General features: G+C 44.3%; 2 protein-coding genes across 2 annotated transcripts; both read right to left on the bottom strand.

The window, feature by feature from the left end:
• Positions 1–251: 251 nt before the first annotated feature.
• Positions 252–5,038, bottom strand: TMT1A (thiol methyltransferase 1A). Its single transcript, XM_060252395.1, has 2 exons — positions 3,883–5,038; positions 252–872 (listed from the first exon to the last, which is right to left on the bottom strand). The coding sequence occupies exons 1-2, from the start codon at positions 4,384–4,386 to the stop codon at positions 636–638; spliced, it is 741 nt and encodes a 246-aa protein (XP_060108378.1). The 5' UTR covers positions 4,387–5,038; the 3' UTR covers positions 252–635.
• A 5,305-nt stretch (positions 5,039–10,343) lies between these two features.
• Positions 10,344–19,652, bottom strand: LOC132581234 (N6-adenosine-methyltransferase TMT1A-like). The gene is made up of 2 exons (XM_060252394.1): positions 19,087–19,652; positions 10,344–10,616 (listed from the first exon to the last, which is right to left on the bottom strand). The coding sequence occupies exons 1-2, from the start codon at positions 19,588–19,590 to the stop codon at positions 10,380–10,382; spliced, it is 741 nt and encodes a 246-aa protein (XP_060108377.1). The 5' UTR covers positions 19,591–19,652; the 3' UTR covers positions 10,344–10,379.
• Between the last annotated feature and the right edge of the window lie 834 nt (positions 19,653–20,486).

The raw sequence follows: 20,486 nt of genomic DNA, 5'->3' as shown, positions 1-20,486 counted from the left end.
CGCTTGCTGCAGCCCCTGGGCAGATAGTGTGAAATTGGAAGGAAGCCATGCTGAGAAGACAAACGTGAGAGCGGCATAAGATGAGTGTGAAATCGGTCTGAATGAGCTGATTGTTTTCATATCCAATCTGTTTAATTGCAGGACAGGCCAAGCTGGGCTGTGTTTTGCCTGGCGTTGGCAACCCTATTCAGTGATATATATCCACATTTTAGAAAAATGCAGGAATCCTTAAAGCAATTCATAAATCAGAATTTTATGATTATATTTATCCATGCTTTTATTTGCAATAAAACAATTGAAATGAGCTATGGTTTGTACTAGCTTACACTTGGTTCAGTGTAACTGGCTGGATTCATTTTCAGAGAAGTAACCACCTTTCTTTAGAATGGCATCTCTAAAAAGTGCAACCATAAACACATTTACTCAAAAGTAAAATCTCACAGAGTTCAGTGGAACTTGCTACCTCAAAATGTTTTTAAGATTGGTGGCCTAGACAGCGATGATGTTCATGTTTATTTGAAAGTAATCCCCCACTAAAATAAATGGAGTTACTTACTGCCAGGTAAGAGTGCTTAAGACAGCAGTCTTCTTCAGATCTAGTGAGACTTACTTCTAGTAAATACATACACTGATAGTTATTTCACAGCATAACCAATTATATGTGGTTGAATGACTGTCCAACATAATGGGACTTGTATGTGTTGTAACTTTATTTCTGAGAAGTTGGCCTTTTCAATGTCAGCCCAGGTCTCTCTTGTTAGGTTGCAGCCATCAAACAGAAGTCTCCATGTTGGAGAGTACACTTGTTGCCAAAAGAAGGTCCAGCTTGAATGATCTGCAGTGACATGCTCCAGGAAATAATAAGCTCCACCCTGAGGAAATCAACAGAATTTTTGAACCAAAATAGCACAGGGTATTCTATGCATTATATAATCATTACTAGGTGTGCTAACAAACTGTGCTTATGAGACATTTCTGTTCCCTCAGAAGCCTTCCCCCCTTGAATAAATACCATAAATATTAACTGCTCCTGTTTGCCAGTATGTATCTGGCTGCCTTTCACTAGCAAACACCCTTCCGGCCATTACTGGCTGAGTGCCTGGAATGATCACAAACTGAAGGAGCAGGACAGTTACGAAACATGTTGACGGTTAAGATAGTTTTGAGAGAAATGGGAAGCCTGCTGGTCTGAGGGTGAAAATACCTCACACAGAGCCTAGAGTCAAGAGGGATTATGCACATGAAGTGGAAAATAAGGAGCATTAAAGCCACAAGGGTGGCACTAGTGGCGTACAGAGAGTGGGACGGGGTGGTGGTGGTCCACCCCAGGCAAAGCTTGAGGAAGGCTCTGGAAGCTTTTTATTTTGAAAAGGCAGTTCTGGCTGCAGCCACCAGGGGCACAGGGAAGTCTGAGACTGAACATAACAAAAAGCACTTAGATTTGCTAAACTTTCCTTGCTCCAAGATTACCAAAGACTATTATGTGAACTGAGGAAACTTGCTTAACAACAACTGAGCCAGCACACTGGTAGCTGCTACAGTAATTGCCAGCCTGCGGTTCATTTTCTCCAATAGACTAGCCTTTCTCTCTCCCTTTCCTTGTGCCCAGATCTTGCAAAGCAGTAGTTAGGGTGTTGCAGCAAGATAAAACAACTTTTCCCTCTTAATTTATCTCCCTCTTCTCCACACGTTTCTCATTCATTTCTGTCTCCTTTTACCTAATTTTCCATGTCTTTCCCACACCTTTATTTTCACTTCTTGGTCTCAAAACCTTTTCATCCCTATCCTGCTTGGTGATAGAATGTATTTAAGAGTAGTATAGTAGCAAACCTTTGTTAATATTATGAACAGAAGGCACTGAGTTTGCTGGGCACTGTACATTGCACTGGTTCTGTTGGGCTTCCAGTCCTCCCTTGTTTGGATTATGATTCTTTGTTTAACATCAGTACTGTTGGCACAATGGCAATGGGTTCTGCTGGGCACCCTGTGATTGCACTGATAAACTGCTAGATACTCTGCACATTGCACTGGTTCTGCTGGGCTAGCAAAATGCTTCCCCTTCAGTTTCTACTGCAGAGATTCTCTGGTTTGACATTAATCCTTTGGAAGCAATGGAAGATGGGTCACCTTTGGGAGATGGTATGTTTCTTAACATCCAGTCTGTTGAAGCTTGTGATCACTATTTTGTGATGCTTTGGCTAGTATTAGTAGCACAAAGGCAGACTCCTAGCTCTCAAAAATGCCTTTGCAAATGTTTGAGATAGTCAGCTCTTGGATTTCAAAATGGAGAACAGAAGCCCTCTCAAGGCCTGCTCAGAACACAAATGGTGTGATGGATTTTTTGTTTTGTTTTTTGCTGGCACGTCTCAACTGACTTATGGCAACCTTGTAGGGTTTTTAAGGTAAGATACATTTGGAGGTGTTTTGCTCTTGCCTACTTCCATGTTGACCCTGATTAGCTTCTGGATCTGATCAGGCTGTCCTGGGGCTATCTGGGTCAGGACTAGGCTGAGAGTATTGGGACTAGCCCAAGGTCACCCAGTAAGCTTCCCTGGCATGAGTGAGGATTTGAACCTGGATTTATCAGATCCTAGTTCGACACTTTAACCACCGTACCACACTGGCTTTTGTGATGGAACAGCATGTTGGAATTTGATTTTTTTTTAAACTAGCATTATTATATATACAAAGTTAAACAAAAGAAAAAATTCATTGTCTGCGTTTCTTTTCTGGCCATTATTATTATTATTTGTTTTATTCCATGATTATTATTGAAAATAATTCTGTCTTATTGTGGAGGGGCCCTGACCTAGATAGCCCCAGCCTAGCTTGTTCTTGTCAGATCTCAGAAGCTAAGCAGGGCTGACATGGAGGCAGGTAATGGCAAGCTAGCTCTGAATGTCTCTTGCCTTGAAAACCCTGTGGGGTCGTCATTATTCAAATCATGTGATTTGTTCTTTGCATGAAATGAGATAATAATTGGTTGTCTCCATGTGCACTATACATCCCCATTTCATTCCTCACATCCTACCCTTCCAGGGCAACATCTTGAGAGCCAGCATGGCATTGTGGATGGAATGTCAGACTAGCATCCTGGGAGACCCAGGTTTGAATCCCCAACTCTATAATGGAAGCTTACTTGGTGACCTTGGACCCATCATAAACTCTCAGTCTGGTGTACCTTACAGGGCTATTGTGAAAAAATGGAGGAGTGGAGAACATATACTTTTATATGTAAAACCATATACTTTTACCAACATAATAATTCTGTGAGGTAGGTTGAGCCAAGAGAGAATGACTGTAGGAAGCCAATTTAACCCCTTCCCTCACTAAGGGGCTTCTAAGTTGCATCTACACACCAGAGCATCTTGTTCAGCTCCTTGCACCACTAGGACTGTTCCCCTAGCCTGACTCCTTCAGCAGTTCTATAAAGAGGCAAAAGAGAGGTGTGCATAAGGATTCCATTCCTATAATGTTAACCACAATTTAGAAACGAAATCTTGCTTTGAGCTTCCATAAAAACTAGTAAATCAGGATTTACAGTGGCTGTTTATTTTCCCCACCTACTTATTATTCAAACTTCTATAGTGCAGGGCCTTCTGGAGGCAGATGTCCAGTGATAACCATGGCTTGCCAATTCAGACATCACACCAAACCATAGTTTACAAACTCACTTCAGCCCATAGCTTCTGATTCTGGTTTGCTGGCCAATCACAACCCCTGGTTTATTGATTTAGATGTCACACCAAAACATAGTTAAGCCCTTCCAGCTGTGATTTGATGTGAACTGAGTTTTTTTAAAAAACAACTATCAAATCACTAGTCAAAAAAGCTACACATGGCTTTTTTTGCTGCCTGACCCATCTCTCTTCAAATACGTACCGACTTGAGCACTCTGCAGACTTCTCTCAAAACGGCTTTCATGTTCTTCACAGAGCACAAGACCAAAGTAGAAACTACGACATCCACAGAGGCATCAGGTACCTGGCTCAAGTCCTCTCCTGAAGTTGTTATGAACTGGCCATATTCAAGATGCTTGTTTCGGGCCATGCTTTTAGCTAGACGCTCCTGAAAGTGGGGGTTGGGATCCGTACATATGACTCTGCAGTTGGGCGGAAAGAACTGGAAGTTGGAGCCAGTCCCAGTGCCTATCTCCAGCACTGTCAGTTTCCCTGAGGGATCTGAAAAGTCCATCATGTTATGGAACAAGTCCTGTTTCCGTTGTAACATTTTCTGATTGTAGTCAGCAGTAAATTTCTCCAGAAAAAAGGGAAAGAAAATCTTTTTGCAGAAGGGCTGCCATATTCCCAAAAATGATAGTATATATAGAGGCAGGGCTAGCAACTGGACGCAGAGAGTGAGAAACAAGACCACTACCTCTGCCATTCTTACTTAGATGCAGAATCAGCACTCTTTATTTTAGGTTTTCCTTGAAATTTAGGTCACAATAGAGAAGCTGCTGAAATAACTTTGAAGTTCTTATTTAGGATTCTGCAAAAAGTTTAGTATTCAAATTTGTTTTATTAATCACTTCCAATAAAGATCTCAGGCAAACAATAAAACACTAATCATGTCGCAACTTACCAGCTTCACAGTCTCAAACTGCACTGACTTCCTGATTCTGTGGAAACAACGGAGACTGCTAAACTGGTTGCATCTGAGTGGAAGAAGGATGGGGGTGGGTGGGAGAGAATGCTTAACTATTTCCCTTCCATTTGTTTCCAGCTAAAAATTGCCCTGCCCAAGTTGATTTATCACATATACCTTCCTTTAACAAACAAAACAAAAAGGTGGCTGCATCTGAGTGGGAGAAGGATAGTGTGTGCTATGCTGTTCAACTCTTTCTGGTTGTCTTTCTGCTCACAATTGCCCTATACAAGTTGATTTTTTATCACATGGAGCTTCCCTCCTCCTTCCAGGACAACATCACCAAGGTTTTCAGGTTGTACTTCTGAGCTCCTTCATTTTCACTTCAGCCAAAACCTTCAGATGGTGCCAAATGTGGCAGCCTGTTTCTTCTCAGAAGCTAGCTGCAATTACCATGTTAATGAAAGCCCTTTGGACTCGGATTCGGACAGCCCTTTAGACTGGGATGCCAGCAGGGCTGGAAAAAAGTGTCCTGTCTTTTTAATAGAAGCTTAATGAGCTGCTGAAGCTTTTCATGAGATGGAAGGAAACAACATCATCTGGTACATAACATCCACATTAAGTACCTATTAAGGGCATAGAACCCCCCCCCCCCCCCCAGCAATTAGCATTCCTACTTTAGAGGCTGTTCATTTGTTTCCTGGTTCAATTCAAGGTTCTGGTAGGGTTGCCAATCCCCAGGTGGGGGTAGGGGATCTCCTGGTTTGGAGGCCCTCCCCCCACTTCAGGGTTAGCAGAAAGCAGAAAGGGGATGTCTGCTGGACACTCCATAATACCCTATGGAGATGGATTCCCATAGAGTATAATGGAGAATTGATCTGTGGGTATCTGGGGCTCTAGGGGGCTGTTTTTTTGAGATAATGATGCCAAAGTTTCAGCATAGCATCTGGTGCTTCTCCTCAAAATACCTCCTGAGTTTCAAAAAGATTGGACCAGCGGGTCCAATTCTATGAGCCCCCAAAGAAAGTGCCTCAGTATTTCCAATGGAAGGAAGGCATTTAAAAGGAACATGGTTCCTTTATATGTGATGGCCAGAACTCCCTTCTGAGTTTAACTGTGCTTGTCACACCCTTGCTCCTGGCTCCACCGCCAAAGTCTCTGGGCTGCACCCCCAAAGTCCCCAGATATTTCTTGAGTCAGACCTGGCAACCCTAGGTTCTGGTGATTACTTTTCAAGTTCTTCATGACCAGAAATCCACAAACTTGAAGCATTGCCTCTCCCTATGTGTTCCCATGCAGCAAATTTGTTCTTCTCAGTAAGTTTTATTTCCGATTTCCTCCCTTGTCTCAGGCATTTTATATAATGGCTCTTGTACTTTTCAGTGGCTGTCCCTTGCTGATGTGTGTGTGTGTGTGTGTGTGTGTGTGCTGTAACTATCTTGGCCTTCTGGCAAGGCTGTAAAGCAGAACTGTATCACAGACCGTGCATTTAAGGTGGTTGTGAGTCTGGGCACAGAGAGAATAGCCTGCTAGTGAAGCAAAATATATTTTTAGATTAATGCTTTGGGGCGCAATCCTAAGAAAATCTACTAGAGCATGGGTGGCCAATGGTAGCTCTCCAGAAGTTTTTTTGTCTACAACTCCCATCCGCCCCAGCCATTGGCCATGCTTGCTGGGGCTGATGGGAGTTGTAGGCAAAAAAACATCTGGAGAGCTACCGTTGGCCACCCCTGTACTAGAGGTAAGTCTAATTTTATTCAGTGGGGCTTACTCCCAGTAAAGTGCTCATTGAATCGCACTCTCATTGTGGTTTTAGTGCATTTTATATTTGTTCCTTTAATTGTTTTGCTTTTAAAATATTGCTTACCCATTTTGAGTCTTTGAGTTGCTTGAGAGGACAGGCATATAAATGTTTTCAATAAATCAATGAATCAGTTCTGTTTCCTAGCTCTCCTTTGATGCTGCCGTCTGTTACACAGCTTGTCAGTGATACTTTTGTGGCTATTCTAGGGTTGCCAAGTCCAATTCAAGAAATATCTGGGGACTTTGGAGGTGGAGCCAGGAGACTTGGGGGGTGGAGTCATAAGCAAAGTTGTGACAAGCACAATTGAACTCCAAAGGGAGTTCTGGCCATCACATTTAAAGGAACTGCACACCTTTTAAATGCCCTCCCTACATTAGAAATAAAGAAGGATAGGGGCACCTTCTTTTGGGGCTCATCGAATTGGACCCCCTTGTCCAATCTTTTTGGAACTTGGAGAGCATTTTGGGGAGAGTCGTCAGATGATATGCTGAAAATTTGGTGCTCCCATCTCAAAAACAGCTGCTCCAGAGCCCCAGATACTCCCAGATCAATTCTCCATTATTTCCTGTGGGAATCAATCTCCATAGGGAATAATGACATGCCCAACAGATATTTCCCTCCCCCCATTTCTGACGACTCTGAAGCGGGGGATTGGCATCTCTACTCATGAGTTGCTGAACTTCCAACTTCTTCAAAGTAACACAGAGTAATCAAAGGTTCAAGTTTACCTTTCCTATGCAAACGACCTCTGAAAAGATTGTGCAACCAGTGGAAGGTTTGGGCTGCTTTCACAGCCACTGGGAGCAGCCATGTTGTTCTGCTCCCCACCCCCATTCAGCCTTAAAGACACAGACACACCATCCCAAGAGGAAGCCTTTCCAAGTGAAGTCTGAAGCCTCCGGAGGTGGAAAGGCACATGGCGGCTTTGGGGGCGGGGCTTCCCCCCACCGGCCAGCTGACTGGGAGCAGGAAGGAGCCTGGGAAACCGGGAGAACCCCTGCTGGGACCTGGGGATTGGCAAGCCTAGGCTATTCTAGTAATTTTCCATTTCATATGTGATTTTGCATTTGTGGGGAGAATATACTGGCGTTTTAACCCCACTGTTTGTTGAAGTGATCTTAAAAAGTGGTAAGATGCAGATATCTAGAACAGTTTCTCATTGATAATTTTTTTTAGTCAGGGCTTTTTTTTGTAGAAAAAGCCCAGCAGGAACTAATTTGTATATTAGGTCACACACCCTTGACATCACCATTGTTTCACATAGAGCAGGAGCTCATTTGCATATTAGTTCACACCCCCTGATACCAAGCCAGCTGGAACTGCGTTCCTGTGCATTCCTGCTCAAATAAATTGAATTTCTACCTGCTGTAGCAATAGATGTAAACTGAAAAGGTTGCCTACCTGCAGCGTGTGTACAGCTAAAATTATTTTTGGGTCTGTACATACAATCTGTGTCCAGTGTATACTTGATTTTTCTCATGTTACATTCTCATGTCACTTTCAACACACACACAACATGTGATTGAAACCCTGAATTTATCCCAGTACATACAAACGGATTATAATCACACATGAACAGGGGTTCAGTGACTGAAATGATCTGATCTTTTGTTAGGGCTGCTAAGTCCAATTCAAGAAATATCTGGGGACTTTGGGGGTGGAGCCAGGAGACATTAGGGGTGGAGCCAAGATCAAGGCTGTGACAAGCATTATTGAAATCCAAAGGGAGTTCTGGCCATCACATTTAAAGGGACGGCACACCTTTTCAATGCCTTCCTTCCATAGGAAATAGTAAAGGATAGGGGCACCTTCTTTTGGGGCTCATAGAATTGGATCCCCTGGTCCAATCCTTTTGAAACATGGGGGGTATTTTGGGGAGAGGCACTAGATGCTCTACTGAAAATTTGGTGCCTCTACCCCAAAAAACAGCCCCCCCAGAGCCCCAGATATCCGCAGATCAATTGTCCATGATTTTCTATGGGAATAAATCTCAAAGATTTCAGGTTTTCATGGCTGGTAACATCATTAGGGTTTGTAGAATCTTTCGAGCTCAAGTGCCGTGTTCTACTGGAGAAAGTTTTCCTTCCAGACGTTTCGTTCTCAGCTGCGGAGAACATCCTCAGTGGCATTGCAGCCGGAGCAGGCGCTCTGACCTTCTTGGCTGCTGTGCATTGAGTGGAGCCAGGGCTGCTGGAGAGCTGCTATTTATAGGCTGGAGGGGCTGTGATGAAAGGGCAATAGGTTTGTGGATGTGCCCATTGTTTGGTGGGGCTTCCTGGAAGGGTAGTGATAAGGAAACTGGCTGTTGAATGTGACCATTGTTCTGTGTTAATTGCTGGGAGGGTTGGAAGGGGTGTGAAGATAAGGAAGATGGTTGTTGACTGTGCTGATTGTTCTGTGGAATGTGCTGGTTGTTCTGTGACTTTCTGCAATTTATAGTCTGTAGGGTGTTTTGCAGAGCAGGGTACCAAGATTGGTGGATGAAAATGCCTTCTTCCTTTCTGTTAAAATTGTGCTGGTGTTTGTAAATCTCAATAGATTCTCTGTTCAGGCGGGTATGATAATGTGAGACCGTAGAAAGGACTTCAGTTCTTTCAAAGTGGATGACGTGGTCTCCTTCTTGAAGTGCATGTTCAGCTACAGCTGATTTTTCTGGCTGAAACAAGCGACAGTGTCTCTTGTGTTCGGTGAGACGGGTGTTGATACTGCGTTGGGTAGTGCCAATGTAGACTGCACCACAGGAGCAGGGTATTTTGTAGACTCCAGGGGTTGAAAGTGGATCTCTCATATCTTTGGCCGAGCGCAGCATGTGGCGGATCTGTTGTGTGGGCTTGAAGATTATGTCAACATTGTGACGTTTGAGAATTTTGCCAATGCGGTTGGTGACAGATTTTATGTAGGGTAGGAAGGCTGTACCCACATTTGTGTGTGGCTCGGGATTTGGTGTGGATGGTCTCCTGGGATGGAGGGCTCTTCTAATTTCTTGTTGGGAGTATCCATTGGCCTGCAGTGACTGTTTGAGGTGGTGTAGTTCCTGTTGGAGTTGGCTTGGTTCACAGATGTGTGATGCACGGTGGATGAGGGTTTTTACAACTGTATGTTTTTGGCGAGGATGATGATTGGAATTCTTATTTAGATAGCGGTCAGTGTGTGTGGGTTTCCTGAATACAGTGTGGCCGAATAAATCTCCATAGGGAATAATAGAGTTCCCAGAAGACATTTCCCTCCCCTCCCCCCGCTTTCTGATGACCCTGAAGAGGGGGGAGGGCCTCCAAACCGGGGGATCCCCTGTCCCCACCTGGGGATTGGCAACCCTATCCTTTGTTCATTCAAAGGTAGTAGTACTGGTCATCCCAGGTGCAGATATAATTTTGATTTGTCTAGTGTTCCATTTGCAGGGTTCATATTTTACTGTTTCATATGCAGGTTTTTAAATAGGATTTTGAGGTTCTCTTCTCAATAGCAGATTTTTTTTCTGCTGAGCTAAAAAAGATAACATGAATAGTTGCTGACCCTTTCTTAACTTTCCTACAAACAGCTTCTGGTTTGGGGACATATATTCAGAAACTAGAAGGGAAAAGAAAACTGCTTTTAAATGAGTGGATATTAATTGAATGTTATATCAGTTTTGCATTTTTAGGAAATAACTGTAATTTATTTCACTGTTCTTTTGTGATGGTAATAAAAATAATTATTATAATGCTAATGATGAATTCAAAGGCATTTATACTTCAGGACCGATAAATGGGTCACAGTACTAGGCGCTGCAGGAAATATAGCAAAGTAGGATTCCCAGACACCTATGAGGCTGTATTGGCTGAAATTCAAACCTTCCTATAGACCCAGTGCATTGATGGAGAATACCTGCCATATGATACAGGTCCACATGCTATTTGTATATTCTTGTATTAGGGACATTATTACAGATAACAGTCATCTGCATACACAGGTGTTTATAAAATCCTGCACAATTGTCTTTATTATTTAGTTACTTTACAGCATAGCCTATGATATGAGGCTGCGTGGGATGCCATTTTAAAGGTGCACGTGTATGCCATAGCTTCAGTTCTGAGAATCCAGCTTTTTCCAGGTCTCTCCAGGTCTCTCTAGCCAGGTGGCAACCATCAAACAATATCTGCCAAACAGGATCATAGATTTGCTGCCAGAAGAGATCCCAGCTGAAAGGAGCAGCAGCAACGTGTTCCATGAAGTAAAAAGCACCACCCTGGAGAAACAAGACACCAAGTGCATTTGTTACTCATCATTTTCTGTGGAAGAGTACCCTGTGGAAGTGTATCTCATCCATGACAATCACTGTTTACAAAATGATGGAATCTGAAGTGGTTTGACTAGATTCTCTTACTGATTATACTTTTGAGGATGTCTGTTATGTATGTGGACTCAAGAGAAGACTTGGATATTCCAGCTGGCTCATTGGAGCCAGGCAGACGGAGCTTGGGGACGTGGGAACAAAGGGCTGCAGGATCCTAGACCACCTAGACCAACCACAAGCCCCCACCAGTTTGAATGATCCAATGATGTGCTAGTGTGGGAACCTAGAGATGTATATAAGTTGGGCCTGCAGGCCCCATCCTCAGTCTTGTATTGTAACCCTTTACTATGTGATTCCTAATAAAGAGCTTGTTATCATTACGCCAAGACTCTGCCATGCATGGAACCCACTATATTATAATGTCCATACTGCTGTAATATTCAGAATTTGTTGAAATTGGGAGACAGACAGAGGCAAACAGCCTGCTAGCGTAGGGGCACTAGGGTTGCCAGATCCTACCAGGCAGCTGGGCAAAACTCTGGTTTTTGCTTCCAAAACCATAGAGCTGGCTCAAAAACACGGTGATGCCCTGTTGGAATATGGGGTTTCCCCCATCAGCCAGCTGGTTAGTGGCACAGGCAAGTCCTCAAAAGTGGGGGAACCCCCCTGGGGGCTGGGATGGGAACCCTAAGGGGCACCTCAAAAGTAATCCCAAAGGCATAAAAGAAACTGACACATTTAATGCACTCAGTTGCCTAGGTAAACGTTTCAAAACTCTATGTGTTTATATTTCAGCCCAAAGTCACTGCTTGGTACAGCATCTGTCAAAGCAGGATCCTTTTCTGTTTAAAACAGATATTATTCCTACCCCTGCAGCAGGGTGTTAAAAGGGTACCACCGTGCCAAAAGGCCCATATCACATTGTAATATGTTGGTGAGTATCATGGTTAGCTGAAGGTTCTGTGTACTGTTCTAATGTCATACTATTAAGTGACAAAACTTGCTCACAGACTGCTCCAGACAAAATATACCAGTTCTATTCTTATAGTATTCTCCAAAAAAATCTGGGAAATGTAGTTTGGTGAAGGGTGCTGAGAATTTCCTGTGAGAGGCCCTTGCACTCGTCATGACCTTAGGCCTAGTGAGGCCTAGAGGGCAGGGAGGATTTGCTAGTGGGCCTACTTTTCCCAGGTTCCCTTCTGATTGGGGGAAAGCAGTTTTGGAGAGAAAATTTGCCCAGAGGAGGTAAGACATGGGAGGAAAGGAAAGGTCCCCTGTGCAAGCACCAGTGGGAGGAAAGCATAAAAAGACCAAGCTGTAGACAGGGTTGTTTTCTCTGCAGGCTGGAGGCAGGTTGCAGTCGGAGAGGGATCCCTCATCAAAGCAGGGTGAGTTGGTTTGAAGTTGGAAGAAGGGAACATCTAGTTAGTTGCATCAGGGCTTTTATTTCTTTGTACAAACCTTTACTGTTTTTCTATATTCACTGTTGCACTAAAAAGTTTCTACAAGCCACTTTTTTTTTTTTTTTAAGTACATAATAAACCTGATGTTATTGTTAAACTGCCCGGGTCCTCATGTCTCTTCGGTCACAGATAGAAGGAGTTTGCTGATAAGGTAGTAGGGTTGCCAAGTCCAATTCAAGAAATATCTGGGGACTTTGGGGGCGGAGCCAGGAGACATTAGGGATGGAGCCAAGATCAAGGCTGTGACAAGCATAATTGAACTCCAAAGGGAGTTCTGGCCATCACATTTAAAGGGATGGCACACCTTTTCAATGCCTTTCTTCCATACGAAATAATGGGCACCTTCTTTTGGGGCCTACAGAATTGGACCCCCTGGTCCAATATTTTGAAACTTGGGGGATATTTTGGAGAGAGGCACTAGATGCTATACTGAAAATTCGGTGCCTCTACCCCAAAAAACAGCCCCCCCAGAGCCCCAGATACCTGCGGATCAATTCTCCATGATTTTCTATGGGACTAAATCTCCATAGGGAATAATAGAGTTCCCAGAAGACATTTCCCTTCCCTTCACTCCGCTTTCTGACGACCCTGAAGCGGGGGGGGGGGAGGGCCTCCAAACCGGGGGATCCCCTGCCCCCACCTGGGGATTGGCAACCCTATAAGGTAGACAAGGGTGGATGGGTGCACTGGGCCCTCCCATACAGACCCAGAGTGGTGGCAGCCAGTAAAAAGCCTGGTCCCCTGCTGTGTGACACCCCCTCACAAAACTGCAGAGGAAATTACAAATCAGGCTGTGCTGTAGAAGGTTACTCCATCCATCTGCAATAACCTTTCACCACTTTCTGTGCAATTTTTATCAGTCAAGAGATAAGATTTTTTTCAACATTGTTGACATTGACGTTTGCGTTCGCTTGTGAGTAAGCTTTTGAACATGTTACCAAATCAGAGACTGGTGTGAGTTAAAAACTTATCTCAGATGTAAAGTATGAAAACTGCATAATAATCTATAACCTTTAGTGTGCTTTGTTTGAAATTAGATATGTTGTAAACTTCTTCCAATTAGAATAACATTCTATTTCAAATATCTAATATAAGATAAACTGGCTGTCCCTTGTGCCATGGATATTTTTCAAAGTGTAAAATCATATCCTTCCACATTAAATTAAATTGCACATCATCTTCTTGGCTTACGGTAACAGAGCACACATGATTTATCCCACCTTCTCTAGATACATAATACATAGTTATAACTCTGCCTCCTGCTGCATGCATTCAGCCAGTGTGTGGAGGGGTTACATGTATAGGATTAGTGTCTTAACTACTGACTGGTAAACATTCTTGTCATTTACATATCTCCCCACTTTCTCCCCTCTCTATCTTAATTTCTAAGCCAGATATTATTAGCTATTATTGTAAACTGCCTTGAACCACATGGAAAAAAGGATATAAATTGTTAAATAAATATATAAATTAAAAACAACGGTTAAAAAAAAAAAAGATTACCCTGTGCCATTGGAAATCTCCCTGAGTGGAATCAGCCACTCTGATGAGGGATGGTGGATCACCTGCTGGTTCAGCGGACATCATGCTCACCTGTCATGATTAGGTTCATGCTCACCTGTCATTGACAGACTGCATCTGAACTATCCTGAGGTATCTATTTGCACAACAGTATACAGCTTTCTCACAGCTGTTGCTTGGCCCTGCCACCTGCTTGCTGCCACCACCTCCATTTGTTGAAAGGTGTATAGTTGAGGGGGCGGAGAACATTGAGATGAGAGGTACTACTTTGGCGTCTTCTGTCTTGTAACTGACTGTCCATGAACCTAGGTGATCAATCTTCTGATCAGTTCTTGTGTTCATTTCATGACATCTGTTGCTACTATGTAGGCAGCACATTGAGATCAAAATCATTTAAAGAGGCATCCAGCAGCACATATGTGAAGAAGGGACAAACTTTGACTTTGCTTTATATTAGATCACTAGAATTATCTGGCCATCACTCAGGAGAATACATGTCTCCAGTGACTAAGAAGATTAATTGGAGTATTGTACAAATACAAAAGAGACTACAAGCTGCTTTGTCACTTATTTATCAAGGGACAGTCTGGTTCTCACCCTGTATACAAGTGCACCAGTACAAAGCTGCTTTATCATGATGCTTAAGAGCTAACATCAAAGCAATCTGATCAGGCATTTACCTTGTGGGCAAACAAGGAGTTTGATCAGTCTGGTGATTCTGTTTGTATGAAAATTCTGAGTATCCTTGACCCTAACCACTATATCATGTTGGTTCTCAGCATGTTAGTTTATCCTTCACAATTTCACAATTTTCTGGTAGTCCTCAGCCCAAGAGAGATCTGGCTGTTCTCGTCCAGGGGTGGGGCCTTCTTGGCCCTGGCCCCTGCCTGGTGTAGCATCTGGGCCCTGGAGGATTTATTACCTTTTTGCAGGGCCTGCAAGGCAGAAATGTTTCGCCAGGACTTTGGCTGAGGACAGCAACAGGACAGCAAGCAGTCTACCGCTCTCAGGCCCCCCACTGGGTCCATAGCCAGGATTTTAAAAGTTGAGGGGGGCTAATTTTTTGGAGGGGGCAGTGACCTCTCCTGCCCCTCTCCCAGCTGTGTTGTGGGCTTGCCATGCTTGCCAGAATGGAAACCTCTTGTTCCCCTCCCCCCAAGCCTGTGTGCCGAGATTCAGGCTGCAGCATCAGCTCTGAAGGAGGAGGGGGATGCCAGCAGGAGACGAACACCAGAAGGAGACAAACATAAGGGGGAGGGAGGAGGCGGTGGCAGTGGCAGTGGCTGTGGCCGTGGCTCTCAAGCACAGCCATGGACAGACTCCCTGTCGAGAGCTGAGCCAAAGAGGAGACCGTTAGATCAGCTAAATTGAAAAGAGGGGGAGCAGGTAGCAGAGCCCAGTGGTTCACTACCTCATCCTCATCCTCGGTTTTGCAGCGGCAGCTTCGTTCTGTGCCTTGGTTCCTGCAGTGACTCTGCCGCCTGTCCCCAGAAGCACTCTCTCTGCTGCTGAGGACCCCTTCCCTCTGCCCAGATGAGCAGCCGCTGGCCTCCTGAACTATTTAAAGGCCCCGCTGATCAGCTGATCGTTGGACACTTTATCATGGGGAAGAGAGGGGAGGAAGGAGGTAGTGGCTGAAAGAGCAGAAAGGGAAGGCTGTGGTCTGGGAACTGCCATGGCCAATGTTCCCTTTAAGCTGAAGGGTCTTGTGAGCAAAATTTTTACTTTGTGAGCCACTGGCACTAAAGTTGTGAGCTACTGCATAAATTAGTGTTCTCTGGGGTCATCCATCCTGAGCTAAGACAAAAATGTGTGAGCTGGAGGCTACCCTACACTGCCACCTTACACTGCTGAGGAACAACGATCATCATAGGGTCACTGCCAGAAGAGAGAGAATCCCGCCTATACTGAAGTTGAACAGCACCTTAAAATGTATTTTAAATCGTTATTTTATCATTTTACATTACAATTGTAAATGTTTTTGGAATTGACTGTCAGCCGCCCTGAGTCTGCTTGCGGAGAGGGCAGAATATAAGACTGAAGTAATAAATAAATAAATAGCTAGCTCACACTAAGTCAGCTTTGAGGGAACACTGGCCATGGCACTCAAGTGGCAGCAGTGGCAGTAGCGCTAAATGGTGAGGGCCCCCGAGTTAGGGGTCCAGTCCAGAAGTTGGGGACAGGACCTCCACAGCCCCCTCCATGGCCTGTCCCCGACTCCCCTTTACCCCTACCCATTAGAGGTTCTGGGGAGCTTCAATTTCAATTCAAATTAGTCGCCACCCTGGATCTGTTTTTTATATTGAACTGTGTTTCAATGCTAATTTAACTTAATTTAACCTAGTTTACCATGTTTTATTCTGATGTAAGCCACCCTGAGCCCTGCTTGCAGGGAAGGGTGGCCTAAAAAGTCCAAATAATAAATCTATAAATAAAATGCCTGGTGCCTCCAGACTTTTGTTTTGTCATTCCTGTTTCAGGCATGGTCAATCTGCAGGATAATTTGATCACCCATAAGCAAACAAGTGGAAGGCAAAATAAACACTTTGAATTATGTTGGCAATAACTTAATCTTTTATGTGTAATTTAATAAAGAATAGGAGCAAAATGGATTTGCAACATGTTATGCAAGCTTCTGGAATAGGAGAGAATCCAGAGCACAGTGAATGATCAACCATTTATATAACCCCTAACCTAGAACAAATTTCACAAAGAAATTGGTACAGAGTGTCTTTTTCACTGGGCCTCTGGAGTCAACTGTTGCATGGTGTGTATTACAGGATAGAATTGTACATTCCAATGTGTGTTCTGACCAGAGCTGCAAGTGCAGTAGCAGGGTTTCTGGTATTAAACATTAATCCTAAACACCTTGCTTTGGTGGGAGTGGGGTGGTTTAGAGGGCATAGAAGGAGAGATCACCTGAGCCAGGGGTGGCCAAACTTGCTAAACGTAAGAGTCAACATAGAATAAATATCAGATGTTTGAGAGATGCAAGGCAGAAAGGAAGGGAGGAAGGCAAATAGATGGGGGCAGGAGGGAGGTAGAGGTGGAAAGAAAGGACCTTTAACTTTAAAAGCATTCTCCAAGCCATTGGCTGGCGTGGCTTGGATAAGTGATTTGAAGAGAGAAGAAGAAGAAGAAGAAGAAGATATTGGATTTATATCCCGCCCTCCACTCCGAAGAGTCTCAGAGCAGCTCACAATCTCCTTTACCTTCCCCCCCCCCCACAACAGACACCCTGTGAGGTGGGTGGGGCTGGAGAGGGCTCTCACAGCAGCTGCCCTTTCAAGGACAACCTCTGCCAGAGCTATGGCTGACCCAAGGCCATTCCAGCAGGTGCAAGTGGAGGAGTGGGGAATCAAACCCAGTTCTCCCAGATAATAGTCATGAGAAATGCCTTCTCCAAGCCGGTCAACAGGGCAGGGGGGGCTTTGAGAGCCACACAGTATATGTGAAAGGGCCACGTGGCTCCTGAGCCAAAGTTTGGCCACCTCTGATCTGAGCCATGGCTGTCTAGTGATTGCTAGGAGGAAGAAAAAGGTTGAAGGGGGGGAACAGGCTAGAGTGTACAGTGGAACTGTTGATGGAGGCTCTGTGTAAGGCAAGCTTTTGGGATGGAGAAGACTGGAATATGCAGTGTCAGTCACTAATGCCCATGCCTACTCAGCTACCAGCAGCAACTGAACCCAGATATCCTACCAGAAGACAAACAGTGCACTATGTAGTTGTTTTCAGCCTCAGCCTCTGGAGTTGCTGCGTGATGTGTGGCATGGGAAAGAAGTGCACACTCAAAGAGTAGTTGTCAGTGGCATTACATCTGAATGGAGGGAGGTATCCAGTGGGGTGCCACAGGGCTCAGTTTGGGGTCCTGTACTTTTCAATACTTTTTATCAATGATCTGGATGAGGGTGTGGAGGGGCTACTAATTAAATTTGCATATGACACCGAATTGGGAGGAGCGGTGAATACACTGGAAGATAGAATTCAATTCGATCTGAACATGCTGGAAAAGTGGGTGGATGCAATCAAAGTGCAACATAACAAGGATAAATGCCGAGTTCTGCATCTCGGTAACAGAAATGAAAAATGCACATACTGTATGGGGGTACACTTCTGGGTAGCAGTGTGTGTGAACAAGATCTTGGGGTAAAGGTGGACCATAAGTTAAATTCAGTCAGTCAGTACCTTTATTGGCATAAATTTATTTTTTTTAAATGCCAGTATTTAAATATACCGAGTACAATCAAATCATCTCTCCAGAACTTTAATCTTATATTCCCTGAGTCTCATAGCAATCAGAAGAAACCTTGCTACTGAGAGGGTGGTACAGGAACACTGATCCGATAAAATAAGGGAAACAAGCCTCACTTCTGGGAGGCTATGCCTGTTATGCAAAACAGGGCTACTTATCCTGTGTTTAAGACATAAATTCACATTGAAGCAAAATATGAGCTATCGACTTTGGTTCCCTACTATTGCATGGGCAGATTCTTTCATGGTAAGGCAAATTGTCCATGTTCTACAACATGGACAAAAAGGACAAAGACCATCTGGTACTCAGGAGAAGTCCAGTCAATTAATAAGTTGTAAGAAACCCAACTCTATGTTGGAAAGTATGACAATAATACATACACAGATGTGTGTTATTGTGTGAAAGATGCTGAACAGAAAGATGGTAGTGGCCAAGTATGCTACCTTCAAGGAAGGCACAGCTAACATGTAATCTGAGGAGCAGAGATGGTATGAGGGCTTATACAAGAAAAGATGGTTCTTCAGATATATGTTCCCTGAGCTGTCAAGGGCTTTAGAAGTAAGAACCAGCACTGAGTTGAAACCAGAAACAAATGGGTAATTAGTTGAACTGTTCTAATAGCAATGTGAGATAATGGAAGCTGCTCTTTCTTGTTAACAGCTGAATGGTCACATTTTGAACTAGTTGAAGTGTCCCATTGGCCTTCAAGGATAGCCCCATGTGAAGCCTGTTGCAGCCTAGACATTACAGAAACATAGAGCAGCACTGCAAGATCACTCCTGTTCAGCCTCTGGCATAGATGGAAAAAGTTCATCTTGGCCATCCCTGCAGCTTGTTTTTGTAAGAACAAGGGGGTGTCAAACAAGATCCCTAGATTTCTACTGGGGATAATTTGGCCAAAGATAACTTCACACCATGCAAGTAGGTGAGCCTGTATAGGGCATCAGACTTCCCTGTCAGTGCCATTCTGTCTTGTCCAGATCTGGCTTACCATGTTCTCTGCTGTCAGGCACCCTAGGCAAGGCTAACCTCTGGCAAACCCCACCGCCTGCACTGATAACATCACTGAGTCACATGGGGCACCCAATTTGGCGCCCCCAGAAGGCTGGCACCCTAAGACAATTACCTGGTTTGCCTAGTGACAGGGCTGACCCTGTTCCTCCCCCCTGCAATCTGAATTACTTACTGGTCGTAGCACTCGTAGAGCTTCCTTTAAGACTCTTTCTGTGCTCTCAACACTGCACAGCACTAAGGTGCAAACCACAACATCAACAGATGAATTTGGTATTTGCGGCATGTCTTCAGCTGGTGCTATCACGTGACGCTCCAGCTGCAGATGCGGATGCTGAGACAGAGTCTTGACAAGAAATTTGCTGAAGTTGTCATTGTTATCGTTGCAGATGAGTTGGCACCTTGCTGGGTAGAATTCAAAGTTAGATCCACTTCCTGCACCGATCTCCAATAGCGTGAGCACCCCTGAGGGACCTGCAAAGTCCTTCAGGTTGCTAAAAAGTTCCTTTTTCTTGGCAAACATCATCTTATTATAAAAAACAGCTATCCGGGCCATGAGGTGTGGGAATGCCTTCTTGCAGAAGGGGTCCCACAAGCCCAGATACCACAGCAAGTATATAGGGAAGGCCAAGATCTGGACCCCTGTCCTAAGCAGGATGACCAACCAGCTTGCTTCCATGTTAAGTGAAGAGTGAAGAACAAGAAAAGCAAGACTGAGTTAGAAGAAAATGCTTTTTCAAGGCTTGGGGGAGGAGTTTGCTTTATCCACTGTTGTTACTCATTGACTAGCAGCCAAGGAAAATGAAAGCACATGACTGGAATAGCTTGATACAGGAATAGCCTTGCTTATTACATTAAAGCAGTTGACTCTGAGCTCGGTGTTGCAGGAGTCTCTCATGTTAGATCATCCAATCTTGACTTACAGGAAACATCACTGTATTGTAAGGTTGCCAATCCCCAGGTGGGGGCAGGGGATCCCCCGGTTTGGAGGTCTTCCCCCCGCTTCAGGGTCGTCAGAAAGAGGGGGGAGGGAAGGGAAATGTCTGCTGGGAACTCTATTATTTTCTATGGAGATTTATTCCCATAGAAAATCATGGAGAATTGATCCACGGGTATCTGGGGCTCTGGGGGGCTGTGTTTTGGGGTAGAGGCACCAAGTTTTCAGTATAGCATCTAGTGCCTCTCCCCAAAATACCCCCCAAGTTTCAAAAAGATTGGACCAGGGGGTACAATTTTATGAGCCCCAAAAGAAGGTGCCCCTATCCTTCATTATTTCCTGTGGAAGGAAGGAATTGAAAAGGTGTGCTGTCCCTTTAAATGTGATGGCCAGAACTCCCTTGGAGTTCAATTATGCTTGTCACAGCCTTGATCTTGGCTCCACCCCTAATGTCTCCTGACTCCACCCCCAAAGTCCCCAGATATTTCTTGAATTGGACTTGGCAGCCCTACTATATTGATTATTATTTCCCTTTTTGAATAGGGTCATGCCGGACATGACTTGGGTGATCTATGATTAAAATGGTTAACAGATCAAAAACAAAAAACCTAAAAGGCAGACCAATACAATTGCTGTAG

This window comes from Heteronotia binoei, chromosome 13 (assembly GCF_032191835.1).
Source record: "Heteronotia binoei isolate CCM8104 ecotype False Entrance Well chromosome 13, APGP_CSIRO_Hbin_v1, whole genome shotgun sequence".
NCBI lineage: Eukaryota > Metazoa > Chordata > Lepidosauria > Squamata > Gekkonidae > Heteronotia > Heteronotia binoei.
Note: the sequence above shows the minus strand (reverse complement) of the source record. Positions and strands in the feature narration are given on the sequence as shown.

Excerpts from the sequence above, each read along its gene's own strand:
- TMT1A (XM_060252395.1), bottom strand. The coding sequence starts at position 4,386 with ATGGCAGAGGTAGTGGTCTTGTTTCTCACTCTCTGCGTCCAGTTGCTA. Across the intron at positions 873-3,882 it reads TCTGCAGAGTGCTCAAGTCG|GGTGGAGCTTATTATTTCCT; the intron begins GTACGTATTTGA and ends TGATTTCCTCAG.
- LOC132581234 (XM_060252394.1), bottom strand. The coding sequence starts at position 19,590 with ATGGAAGCAAGCTGGTTGGTCATCCTGCTTAGGACAGGGGTCCAGATC. Across the intron at positions 10,617-19,086 it reads CTCTACGAGTGCTACGACCA|GGTGGTGCTTTTTACTTCAT; the intron begins GTAAGTAATTCA and ends TTGTTTCTCCAG.